Here is a 13,205-nt window from a genome sequence, read left to right as displayed (position 1 = left end):
TTTAGACATGTGTTGAAAAACATAGGACAGTATTGACAGAGCAAATGATTAGGTGAAATAAAAATATAAGTTACACTACAGGATTATTATTAAAGTTTAACTTTCCATTCAGACTGTTTATAATACACTCATTAAATCAGTCGGCCCTTATCATGTACAAACAATGACAATCAATCAGTGAGCCACATGCTGCACTGTCAGCAGGTTTTACTGCACTCATCAGAGTCAGAACGACCTTCGACACCGCGCCTTGTTTGCAGTGCAGTCTGGGTAAAATGTCTCTGAGCAGTGGGCGTGTGCCGTGATGGAACAACTGGTTGGATCAGTTTTTGTGAAGTGAATGAAACGGCTGCAGCAGCGAGGAGGGTCTCTCCACAGAGGTAAGACTATCAGATTCACACTAATGCACTTTAGTGTTTTAGTGAACTGAGTTTGTCTCCAGGAAATGGATTTAAAACAGATTACTCATGTTTTGTTAAACTCAAATCAATACTTAAGGTTAATCTCTGATCTCTGCTCGTTGGTTCTCCTCTGCAGGAACCAGCTCAGGAAGAGTCTTTAGTATTGCCTCTTTATAATGCAGATTAATATGACAGAAGATTTTAAAACTGGTGTTATTTTGCATGTGTAGATAGCTCACATTTACAGGACAGAAACAGAATCACTCACTGGATACCATGAGATGTTTTGAGTTGGGGGGGGTTGGTCAGTTCAGGTCAGGTCAGGGGTCACCACTTTGTTTACTGTGCCTGGGAAGCAAAGTTTGATCTTTAATCTGCTGGTGGATCATTGATTTTCTTCAACGTGTATAGGTTTTAAACCGTAAGCCTATAGTTGGTCATGTTGTGTCTTCTGGCTGCTGGAACCAAAACCACTACTTGTGTTAAGGCCTGTGCACACAGATACATTTGTTTGTTTTCTCAAGGTGGCAAGAAGAACAAGAACAAAGTTAGTTCTGACCAGGACATTTCATACTTCACGAGAAGCTCAGGTGCAGAACTTCAAATTTCCAACCAAATTACACAATAGTTGTCGGACACCATACAAGAAAAAAGTTCTGTCCAGATGTTGTGTCAAGAACAAGCTACAAGAAAATAATGACATCATTCTTTTCTTGCAGCCCTGGATGAGAGAACATGTTTCTCTGTTCTTGAAGAGTATGTGCAGCCTTTATTCTTACCTGTGAGACCTATTCCTACTGCTAAGATTGTTTTAGTAGTTTAGATAAAGGCTGCATACTGCATTTTAGTTTCAGTTTCTATTTTGTACATTTACGTTTGATGTCCACTGTTGTCGTGTATCAGAGAGCATCACAGGTCAGACTGACTCCCCTGTCCTCTCCTCCTCTCCTCCTGTCCAGCAGTCAGACCATGGCAGCAGCTCAGTCCAGTCCTCTGACCACTCACGTGCTCAACACCGGAGACGGCGCCCCAGCAGCCAAGATGGCCGTCAGCCTGCACCGACTCGACTCCAAGATGATGATCTGGAGCATGCTGAGTGTTGGGTGAGAGGGGTTCGAACCTACGGACAGTTGACAGTCACTGCACTGCAAAACCTGCTGAAGTCTCTTTTACGTTACTGCCTCACTGTACAAACACTCACTTATCATTTAGGTTTTATTGGTATTTGAGCTCAAGCTATGAGAACATATGTACACCTTTAAAAATGGACAGGTGTGTGACCAACGGTCTGTCTGTGATATTAAAGCAGATATCATCGGCACGGCCGTTTCGGCTAATGCTGTGTTCAAGGCAGGCTTTTGAAACCGTAAGTTACAGCTTCAAGTCACAACTACGACTTGGTAGCGTTCCAGGTAACCCGTAGCTCGTGTTTTTACCGTCCTGTTGTCTGTGAAAGTTCCCTATAACGGCCACTCGTAACTTCCGACCCGTGAACTCGTACCAGATCGAACTGGTATGACTTCACAGGAAGGAAAAACACAAAGTACGAGTTTCCTTGAACGCACCATGAGTTAGCAGCCCCCGCCCTTGTCAGGCATCAATTGGTCCTCGTGCTACGTCACCACATTCACGCGCATCCCTTGGCTGCACACACAGCCCTTCATGCCGTTCTCTCCCCTCATTGGATAACACTTGTATCCCACAAGGAAAATTTTCTCCTCGGGTTACAGCAGAGCAGAGTGACGGAGAGACTCGTGTTTAGGCTGAAATACTTCATGTAAGTGATTGCTGACGGAAAATAGGACTATTTAGGACTTATATTAACAAAAACATTCCACTGATATCTGCTTTAAGAAAACAACATTTTAGTCTTCAGACCTTCATCAGGTTCTCTCGTAAGTGTAGACAGCGTATTTTCTGTTATTTATTTGTGTCATTCATTGAATCAATAAAACTGTTTAATACGAAGAATAATGCAATGCCTGAATTAAAAGGGGGCAGAAAGACAAGAAATCCTTTTTAGATAATGTATCAAAACAAAAGTAAAATAAATAAAATGCTGACCAGCCACCAGCTCATCATAGTAGATTCCTAGGTTTGAAACATGTCGTCATGCAACTTAAAAAAAAAAAAAATTCTTATCCATTTTTACAAATATATACCTATCCACATACATATGCAATGTTTGCGCTGCCATAAATCCAGTTCATCTTATCAAATCAAATTCATTGTGTTTTATGATCTGAAATCTGCAGGAGATGTCAGACTGTTTTATTGAGCTTGTACTATAATGTTCTTAGTTGGAGATAACCAAGACTGAAAGCATCGTGATTTTTTTTTTCTCTGAACATCTGAGCTTTAATGAACCTTGTTGACGTTTAGGACAACAAACGAAGATGGCCGCTGCCCAGGACTCATCAGCCGAGAAGCTTTCACCCCCGGGATGTACAAGCTGCGCTTTGAGACCGGTTCGTACTGGGAGAGTCTGGGTCAGACCTCCTTCTACCCCTACGTCGAGGTGAGGCTCAGTGTTTTTTGTTGTCTTTTCACTCTGGTGTCACTTAGGGGAGAGTGGGGTAATGTGAGACACCCCCTGTATCTAGAAAACGGAACACATTTTTGGTCATCTGACCATTATGTTTTCAAGCCCCTTCCTTTCCCCCATGGCCATGAAGGAGAGGACCTCATGATGCTGTGGAAAGCATGTTTTTTTTCACGAAAATTGTATTTTTGCATGTAAAAGTACATTTTCTTGCTGTCAACTTAATCAACTGTTGTGCCACAGCAAATTGATTCAGGTAGAAAAACTTATATGATACATGATGATGAACTACCAACACATAAAACCATGTGATGATGCTGGCTGAAAATTAGCCTGAATTTCTAAGAGAGGTCGTTTTTTCTAAAATAGGGGTGTTGGGGTAAAGTGAGACAAATCCTGCGGGGTAAAGTGAGACCATGATGTATTATAATAAATCCAAGAGTGAGACACTGTGAGCACACCACACACAAAGATTTACACTAGAATCTCGTCCCCCAAGCCACAAATCTGGCGTGATCAAACATGATCTGTAGCCACACTGCTTTGTTATGCTAGGTGCACTCAGTCAGCTCACTTCTTTATTGGTTAATTATCTCAATTTTAGTCACATTCCACTTTGTCGGCTCCCCCCACATACGAGAGGACTTTTGTTCGAAAAGGTCACGATTGTCGGGGCCTACAATCTGACCCCCAGACTATCTAACTGGTTTTATCTGTCATTTGAATGTTAATTAAAACATTTTGTGTTGTATTTGATTTTGTTCTTGAGTCACTTTGTGTTGAGAAAAAAAAGTGCTTAATTGACCAATCCCCATGATTCTGTTACCAGTCCGACATTAGTTCTGGAAAGTGTGGCTGTCAAGCTCGCTGTCAGGACTCTAACTGTTACAACATGTGTTGTTATGGTAGTTTCAGAGTGGAAAAAGTAAGTGGATCAGTTTACCCCCTTGATTTCTCTAGTCTGTCTCAGTTTACCCCTGAGCTGGGGTAAAGTGAGACACACCACTTTTTTGAAAAAAACAATCATATTTTCACTGCCCTTCATTGTGAATACATTCTGATAATTTCCACTGACAATTCATAGCCTACATGAAAACACTGATATGGACGCTGATCGCCACAAAGTCTCACCAATTCTGTCAAAAAATTATTTTATGAATGAATGATTTTAACTTTGTGTGTGAATTGTGTTTCCTTTTTCTCTGTGTGTTCAGATTGTGTTCACCATCAGTGACCCGCAGCAGAAGTTCCACCTCCCTCTGCTGATGAGCCGGTTCTCCTACAGCACCTACAGAGGAAGCTGAAGACTTTTGTACAACAGCGATAATAATATGTGGGCAGGACTATTTGACGTTAACAAAACTTAAGTTATACAAACAAAACAACATAAAGAAGAAGCCGGTGGTGAGCTCCAATTGTCTGAGAACACACATTTGGTCATAAGTAATTTCAGACTGATCAGGTACAACTTGATGAGGACTCAAGATGTTTTCCCATTTCAGAGTAACAAACATGAGGTTGAAGGTCAGAATTAGTGGATGGAGTCGGTCAGGTGTCTGTTGTGTTGCTTTTTTGTTTTAAAGTTGTGTCAAATGTTTCTTTATGTAGCCTACATGAAGCACCTGAAAATAAAACTAGTTATTGATGATAAGTTGAGTTCATTCCTCTGTTTTTGGTTTTGTAGTTCATGTAATCTACACACACTGTCAGTCATTCTTTTTGCAGTATTTCTTGTGTATTGTTCATAGTTGTTTAAGTTTTTTTTTCATATTTTTATGTATTTTCATAAATGATAAAGACAAACAATAAACACACAATCAACAATAACACGTGACAATGACAAAAGCATCACAAGCAAAAACAAAACAAGACAAACCAACAAAACATCATAGTTTTATAGTTTCATAGTTTTTAATATACCAGTAATTACATGTCACTAATATTTAATTAATCATGTCAATCATATTCTGGTTTTTACATATTTGCTGCTTTTATTTGTTAAAAATCTGAGTTCGCTGTTGTTTACCACTGGAGTCCAATCGAAATGTATAATTTAATCATATAGATTTCCCTCTTGTATTTTTTTAGGCTTTTATTGCCTTTAATTGATAGGATAGTCGAGAGAGAGACAGGAAATGGAGGGAGGCAGAGAGAGGGGGAACGACACAAAGGAAAGAGCTTCTCGACGCGGGACTAGAACCGGGGCCACCTGCACTGAGGACAGAGCCTCAACATGGGGCGGCAGCTCTACCCAGTGAGCTAAACGCTGCCCCATACAGATTTCCCTCTCATATACAATGCAGCCGTCTGGTACATGAGTCTGTACTTCACAGTTCTTCTAGTGTGGGTGTTGTCCCTGCTGACGGTCCTGACAACATAACAACAACACACAGGAGAAATACACACATGTTCGGTGGCGTAGTAGAAATAAACAGCAGTAAAAACAAGTCTCTCCACTCAGATCTTGTCCCTCCCCTCCCCCACACCCTGTTCAATGTTTACTTTCACTTTTGACTCACGTGTGTGTCGCAGTTTATTTTCTCCTGTAAAGGTAAGGTGAACACTTTGAATGTTTTCCTTGTTAACACCTGTCGTTACCTGAGTTCTCTGCCTTTCAACTTCTTGTTGTGTTGTTGTTGTTGTTGTTTTTGTGTTATTATCATGTTACTGTAGCTGAGTCAGAGCTGTAACTGTAAAGTCTGGACCGACAGAACCTGTTGTCGGTAGAAGAGCAGAAGCAGAGTTAGTCGACAGTAGTTGAACAGAGTGGTTATTTGTGTGCAGCTCCACTCAGGGCCCCAAAAAGCAAAAAACTTTTTAAAATCTATTGTGTGTAACTTCTGTCAATCCCCAGAGAATTCCTGCATAATTACAAAAAACCCTAATTGTTGTCGTTGCACTTCAACTTGTTGTTGCACATTGTTGTTGCAGTTTATTTTAAAAAGATTTACACTACAGGACTGATGTGGACTCAGTGTGGCGGACTGAGCGGCTCACAGGGTTTTTAATATGATGTTCAGAAAGACAGTGAACACCACAGAGGCTCCTGCTTCAACAGCTACTACAGTCTATTGATCAGTACTGTTACTGCCTATCATCAGTACAGTTGTCAGGTACTTGTACTTTCCTTGAGTATTTCCTTGTTGTGCTACTTCCTGCTTGTACTGCAGCTGAGTTGAGGCCCAGTTGTTGTGTGTGTAACAATCAGCTGTAGCTTGTTTGATCCAGTGGTTTTCTACAGGGACGCTGTCCACACAGAGACTGTGTCACATCAACTCAGTGGATCTCAGTCCTTGTGTGTGTCAGTAGATGGAAACAGTCGTCCATGGATCATGTTGCTGGGCTGCTCTTCACTTCACTGCAGCTTCATGACGCCATCTAGTGGACTGATAGTAGAAGTACAGCAGCTGATGGCAGCTTCCTCTTCCTCACTGCTGTGTGACTGCATTCAGCTGATATGAAGCAGAGAAGAAGAGCCAATCAGTGGAGGAGCAGCTGGAGACATGATGGACATGTGAGCTGCTGTGCACATGAATGATGTGTGTTTCCTCTGCAGGTGAAGCTACAAAGTGTGTGTGAGCCATAGACTGTAAAAAGAATGGACGTAGCGTCCGTGACGTCACCCATTGGTTTTGGGGAGTCGTTTTTGTGACTCAAATATGGCGGCCTGAACAGCGCCATGTTGGATTGGCCGGCCGAGAACCCGCCCACTGGCCTCGAAGCAGCCTGTCCACGGAGCTGCTCGGACCTGTCACTCAACGTTTCCGCGCCCTGATTGGCCAGAATTTTAACCTAATAACAGTAAAACTATAGAGTTAAAAAAAAATTCACCCCCCTCAGAGTGTGTGCGGGAGTAGAAACTATCGATTGAGACGAAAAAACGTTCTGACACCAGGCTTTTAACATGTTTACTGAGGATGTAAAGTCGGCGATTTTAACATGGGGGTCTATGGGGAATGCTCCCTTCTGACACCAGCCCCCAGAGGAATCCGAGGGGATTGCAGTTTTTTGAACGCGGAAGTGAGCTTCACTTCTCAGACCGACAACTGCCCCCTTGGTGTGAGCTGATGTGGATGTGACCTCAGCAGCATGGATCAGTGTGAGGACAGAGAGGAGGGAGCCCCTCCCTCTAAAACCACTCTGTGTGGGGGACATCAGGGCCAGACCAGAGGTCAAAGGTCAGAATTAAAACTGTCAGACTTTTCTCTCTAAAAGTCACTTGTGACAGATTGAAGATATTTTTCATCATTTTTTCTCTAACATGCAGATTTATCAGTTGTGTTGTTGTTTCAGGATCCAGCAGCAGAGACCAGACTCTCCTGAACCCAGCTGTCTGTCTTTAAATAGCGACTCGTCACATGACCGACTCATTGACTTTAAAGGAGGACGTGGATCAGCTGATCAGATGTAAGACAAAACTAAATTTCAAAGCTTAAGTCTCTGTTGAACGTTCTTCCTGTGAAATTTCAATGATTCTACATAAAAGCAGAGTTATAATTCAGTTCAGTTCAGTTTAGTTCAGTTTATTTCATGTCCCAAAAGGCAAGACACACATTGACATTGTCCAGCTGCAGTAAAGAGTCCCTGCTTGAACATCCACATGTTAATATTCAGTAATTCGCACAGTGCAGCCCAGTAGCAACAGGAAATGTGTCAGCACCTTCTACTTAAAACAGGAAGTAACCACTGGGTTAGAATCATCTTTTCATTTGCTCTAAATGTTCATGGTCTTGTTTCCACCTGGTAGAAGGAACATGGTGATGTTGGCTGCATCAAGTCGCCTCCTGGTGGCAGCTTTGAGGTGTGCAACAGGGCGAGGGGCCGATCAGTGATTTCTAGTGAGTTCAGAGTGACGTCAGACACAGAGAGCAGAGACAGAGGATCAGATCAGTTACAGGAGCTGAAGCAGAATCTCAGCAGCTGCTTTTTACAGGAGCAGACGAGCAAACGTCCATAAATACTGAGAGAGAGAACGAGCAAAACTCAGGTAAAGATAGAAACTTCAACTCATCTACTTCACTGGGTCTCAAACTTTTTCACATCAAGGACCCCTAAATTGACACAAATTAGACCACGGACCCCCATTGGACAAAATTTTAAAGCAAACACCAGAAATACACAAATATTTGTTCTGTGACTGAAGAACCTTACTTTTTTAGTCAATGTATGTTCAAATTAGGGCCAATGGTGTGAATTTTTGGAAAGAATATAGAGAAATAAAAAGTTTTTTTTTTAATTCTTAAAAATATATAAAATTTCTCAAAAACGTTTTTAAAAAAGTTTTAAAATTAATAATAATGAAAAAGTGTTAACCCCCCCAAAAAAAACAAACAAACAAACAAACAAACAAACAAACAAAAACAAAAAAACATTCAGGGTCCCCACTTTGAGAAACATTGATCTACAGAACAAAACAAAGACATAAATGAGGTGAGAAAATCCCTCATCATCATTGTTTACACAAAGCTTTTATTTACAGGAATAAGGAAACAACTCAAGCATTGTGTTTTTTATTTCAGTTCATGGTTTTTCTGTGTTCATTTTCTTTTCTTTTTGGAAAATCTAAAACTATTTAACATCAGTTGTGTTGTTGTTGTTTCAGGATCCAGCAGCAGAGACCAGACTCTCCTGAACCCAGCTGTCTGTCTTTAAAGAGCAACTGGTCAAAGGATGCACTCATTGACTTTAAAGAAGGACATAGATCAGCTGATCAGATGTAAGCTGTAACTGACACTCAGACTCAGGTTATTGTAGAAATGAACCAGTTTGTACGACGTGTTGTTGGACCAGGTCTGAAATCAAAGTGTCTCTGTTGTGAACGTCCTCAGGGGACATATAAAGTCCATCTTGTATTACCTCTCTGTACTGATGTTCACTTAACACTGATTCCTCCACAGAGTGGACCAGGAGAGCTCAGAGGTTCCCAGTGGTCAGTCTGCCCAGCAGCATCAAACACACCTGGACTCCATGTTTATGGTGGGTACATGTCCAACAGCTGCTGTTACATCTGTTGTGTTCACAATCATCTCCATGCTGCACTTTGGCACCAGTGGATTGTCAGTCTGTCAGGTTTTAGTTTGATGCTGTCACTCATAAAGTTTCTGTTCCAGCTGCTGGAGGAGAACATGGTCACTTTTGTGAAGAACGAGCTGAAGAAGATCCACAAGTTTCTGAGTCCAGATTACCCAGAATGCTCAGGGAGTCAGAGGGAGGATGAGGAGGTGGTGGACGGTGAGGATGAAGAGCAGAGGAGCATCAGAGAGGCGTTAGTGAAGATCACAGTGAAGCTCCTGAGGAGCAGGAAGCAGCAGGAGCTGGCTGAGCGTCTGCAGAGCAGTAAGAGGATTTCTGTAAAGATTCAACATGATGGACAAATGAGACGTTCACTGACATCAACACATGGAGGGAAACATGTTCATATAGTCATTATTTAGAGGAATTATCATGTTATATTTATTATTGGTCTGATTTCTTGTGTTTTCATTCAGAACATTTTGCTCCAGTTTGTCGACGTAAACTCAAATCTGACCTGAAGAAGAAGTTCCAGTGTGTGTTTGAGGGGATCTCTAAAGCAGGAAACCAAACCCTTCTGAACCAGATCTACACAGAGCTCTACATCACAGAGGGAGGGGCTGGAGAGGTCAATGCTGAACATGAGGTCAGACAGATTGAAACAGCATCAAGGAAACCAGACAGACCAGAAACAACCATCAGACAAGAAGACATCTTTAAAGCCCCACCTGGAAGAGACCGACCAATCAGAACAGTGATGACAAAGGGAGTGGCTGGCATTGGGAAAACAGTCTTAACACAGAAGTTCACTCTGGACTGGGCTGAAGACAAAACCAACCAGGACATACACTTCACATTCCCCTTCACCTTCAGAGAGCTGAATGTGCTGAAAGAGAAAAAGTTCAGCTTGGTGGAACTTGTTCATCACTTCTTCTCTGAAACCAAAGAAGCAGGAATCTGCAGGTTTGATCAGTTCCAGGTCGTCTTCATCTTTGACGGTCTGGATGAGTGTCGACTTCCTCTGGACTTCCACAACACTGAGATCCTGACTGATGTGACAGAGTCCACCTCAGTGGACGTGCTGCTGACCAACCTCATCAGGGGGAAACTGCTTCCCTCTGCTCGCCTCTGGATAACCACACGACCTGCAGCAGCCAATCAGATCCCTCCTGAGTGTGTTGACATGGTGACAGAGGTCAGAGGGTTCACTGACTCACAGAAGGAGGAGTACTTCAGGAAGAGGTTCAGAGATGAGGAGCAGGCCAGAGAGATCATCTCCCACATCAAGACATCACGAAGCCTCCACATCATGTGCCACATCCCAGTCTTCTGCTGGATCACTGCTACAGTTCTGGAGGAGCTGTTGAAGACCAGAAGGAGAGGAGAGCTGCCCAAGACCCTGACTGAGATGTACATCCACTTTCTGGTGGTTTATCTAAAACTGAAGAAGGTCAAGTATGATGGAGGAGCTGAGACAGATTCACACTGGAGTCCAGAGAGCAGGAAGATGATTGAGTCTCTGGGAAAACTGGCTTTTGAGCAGCTGCAGAAAGGAAACCTGATCTTCTATGAATCAGACCTGACAGAGTGTGGCATCGATATCAGAGCAGCCTCAGTGTACTCAGGAGTGTTCACACAGATCTTTAAAGAGGAGAGCGGCCTGTACCAGGACAAGGTGTTCTGCTTCATCCATCTGAGTGTTCAGGAGTTTCTGGCTGCTCTTCATGTCCATCTGACCTTCATCAACTCTGGACTCAACCTGATGTCACAACAACAAACAACATCTCTGTGGTCTCAAGTGTTTAGAGACACATCTACACCTTTCTACCAGAGCGCTGTGGACGAGGCCTTACAGAGTCCAAATGGACACCTGGACTTGTTCCTCCGCTTCCTCCTGGGTCTTTCACTGAAGACCAATCAGACTCTCCTACGAGGTCTGATGACTCAGACAGGAAGTGACTCACGGTCCAATCAGAAAGCAGTTCAGTACATCAAGAAAAAGATTGAAGAGACTCCCTCTGCAGAGAAAAGCATCAACCTGTTCCACTGTCTGAATGAACTGAATGATCGTTCTCTAGTGGAGCAGATCCAACAGTCCCTGAGATCAGGACGTCTCTCCACAGATAAACTATCTCCTGCTCAATGGTCGGCTCTGGTCTTCATCTTACTGTCATCAGGAGAAGATCTGGATGAGTTTGACCTGAAGAAATACTCTGCTTCAGAGAAGGCTCTTCTGAGGCTGCTGCCAGTGGTCAAAGCCTCCAACAAAGCTCTGTAAGTGTAGAGATAGTTGGATTCATTCATCATTATATGAAAACACTTCTGTCTTTTCAACAGGACAGAAAAGAAATCCCTTTCTTCATTAATTCCTCATGTTCATCTCTTCAGGCTGAGCAGCTGTAACCTCTCAGAGAGAAGCTGTGAAGCTCTGTCCTCAGTCCTCAGCTCCAAGTCCTCTCGTCTGAGACACCTGGACTTGAGTAACAACAACCTGCAGGACTCAGGAGTGAAGCTGCTGTCTGGTGGACTGGAGAGTCCAAACTGTGGACTGGAGACTCTCAGGTGAGGATCCATCAAGCTGTTTATCTGATTTATCTGACACTTGAACACACCTCCAGGTGATGACAGAGGTTTCCTGTGTGTTGTTGTGTGTGTTCAGTCTGTCAGGATGTCTGATCACAGAGGAAGGCTGTGCTTCTCTGGCCTCAGCTCTGAGCTCCAACCCCTCCCATCTGAGAGAACTGGACCTGAGCTCCAATCATCCAGGAGCCTCAGGAGTGAAGCTGCTGTCTGCTGGACTGGAGGATCCAGACTGGAGACTGGACTCTCTCAGGTATAGAGAGGCTGCTGCAGCCACACACACTGTCTGATAGAGGAGGAAGAGCTGGAACATTTTCTATGGCCCCGTTCACACCTGATCACACCTGGGGCCCTAATTTGTTGGCGCAACTCAGGGGGGCGCAGCGAGGCGAGCCCTGGCGCAGCTGGCGAAGTGGTATTATTGTCCAGTGCAACAAGGTGCGCAGCGGATTCGGTAAATTGGCAGACTGCTGTGCACTGAGATGGGAGTGGTCGCGCAGCAGGGGGAGGTGTCGACAGATTCACCGTGGCGCAGTGACAATTTGTTGCCGATAGACCGCGCGGAGAGTGCGCTGAAAGCTCGCCAGCTCCAACCTGGTCTAATCTCAGGGCAAGGCGAAGCGCAGCCAGCGGACTGGTATTTTGACTGCCCAGCGCGCAGTGCGCCCACGTCACCAAGACCTCACAGGCAGATTTCCACACTTCCAGGCACATTTAAATGCAATTAACAACAATAATAATAATAATAATAATCATCACAATAACCCCTATTTATTGTATCTGAATCAGCACATACACCTATATCTATATAGATTGTCCCGTCACACTGATGGTAGATCAAAGGCTTGCGTAATGGAAACTCAGCCTGACTGAATTAACACAGATGAAACCAGGGAGGGACTGAGACAGCCGTGGATGTCCCAAGAGCAGGTGTTGACACTACACACTGTGCCGTTGCAGATGATCAGCTATTTATTTATTTATTTACTTATTGATTTATTAGGGGCCAGCGCCGCATCGTCACGCGACCATAACAAATAAAACTGAAATGCCTCCGTTACGCACAGCGCTGTTTGTTTATGCTGTGATCTGTGCACACGTGTTTAAATATAGGTTAGATAGATAGATAGACCTGCTCCCTCCTCCTCCCTCCTCCCTCCCAGACTACTTTTGCATCATCAGCCCGTGAGGTCTGTTCGCGCGACCGGACACTGCCAGCTTGGACCGGACCAGAACATCAGTTTCCTCCCGTCTCACTTGCTCTGACATATTGAGAGCTGTTGCCCAGTAAAAAAAAACAAAAAAAAACACACACACACCCCTTTTCCATTAATAAAGACACTCATATTTAGTAACCTATATTTAAACACGTGTGCACAGATCACAACATAACAAACAGCTGTGCGTAACGGAGATCACGGAGCGTCTCTCTTTTTCTTTTTTCTTTAGAATTTACCTGAGATGGAGATGTGAATATCTGCTCACTATGATGCCAGGCTGATTGTGGTTTGCTGTGAGAGATGATAGTTTATTTGTTTTCAGTTTTATTTGTTATGGTCGCGTGACGATGCGGCTCAATAAATCAATAAGTAAATACGTAAATATAGCAGATAATCGTGTAGTGTCAACACAGCAGTAATCCATCCTCATCTTTCATCTGTGCAGCCTTT

At 43.4% G+C, this 13,205-nt stretch overlaps 2 protein-coding genes across 2 annotated transcripts in view; both read left to right on the top strand.

Moving 5' to 3' along the window:
* The first annotated feature begins 252 nt into the window (after window positions 1-252).
* On the top strand, window positions 253-4,334 carry LOC146986396 (5-hydroxyisourate hydrolase-like). Its single transcript, XM_085780199.1, has 4 exons — window positions 253-380; window positions 1,361-1,504; window positions 2,784-2,919; window positions 4,158-4,334. The coding sequence occupies exons 2-4, from the start codon at window positions 1,371-1,373 to the stop codon at window positions 4,245-4,247; spliced, it is 360 nt and encodes a 119-aa protein (XP_085636325.1). The 5' UTR covers window positions 253-380; window positions 1,361-1,370; the 3' UTR covers window positions 4,248-4,334.
* A 3,363-nt stretch (window positions 4,335-7,697) lies between these two features.
* Window positions 7,698-13,205, top strand: part of LOC146986388 (protein NLRC3-like) — a 144,286-nt gene continuing 138,778 nt past the window's right edge. The window contains exons 1-7 of the mRNA XM_085780468.1: window positions 7,698-7,744; window positions 8,546-8,659; window positions 8,841-8,919; window positions 9,054-9,279; window positions 9,432-11,229; window positions 11,344-11,517; window positions 11,615-11,788. Coding sequence (XP_085636594.1) covers window positions 7,698-7,744; window positions 8,546-8,659; window positions 8,841-8,919; window positions 9,054-9,279; window positions 9,432-11,229; window positions 11,344-11,517; window positions 11,615-11,788 — 2,612 coding nt within the window. The remainder of the gene's footprint in view (window positions 7,745-8,545; window positions 8,660-8,840; window positions 8,920-9,053; window positions 9,280-9,431; window positions 11,230-11,343; window positions 11,518-11,614; window positions 11,789-13,205) is intronic.

Source organism: Trachurus japonicus, chromosome 6 (genome assembly GCF_045865225.1).
Source record: "Trachurus japonicus isolate A0001 chromosome 6, Traja_1.0".
Classification (NCBI taxonomy): Eukaryota; Metazoa; Chordata; class Actinopteri; order Carangiformes; family Carangidae; genus Trachurus; species Trachurus japonicus.
Note: the sequence above shows the minus strand (reverse complement) of the source record. Positions and strands in the feature narration are given on the sequence as shown.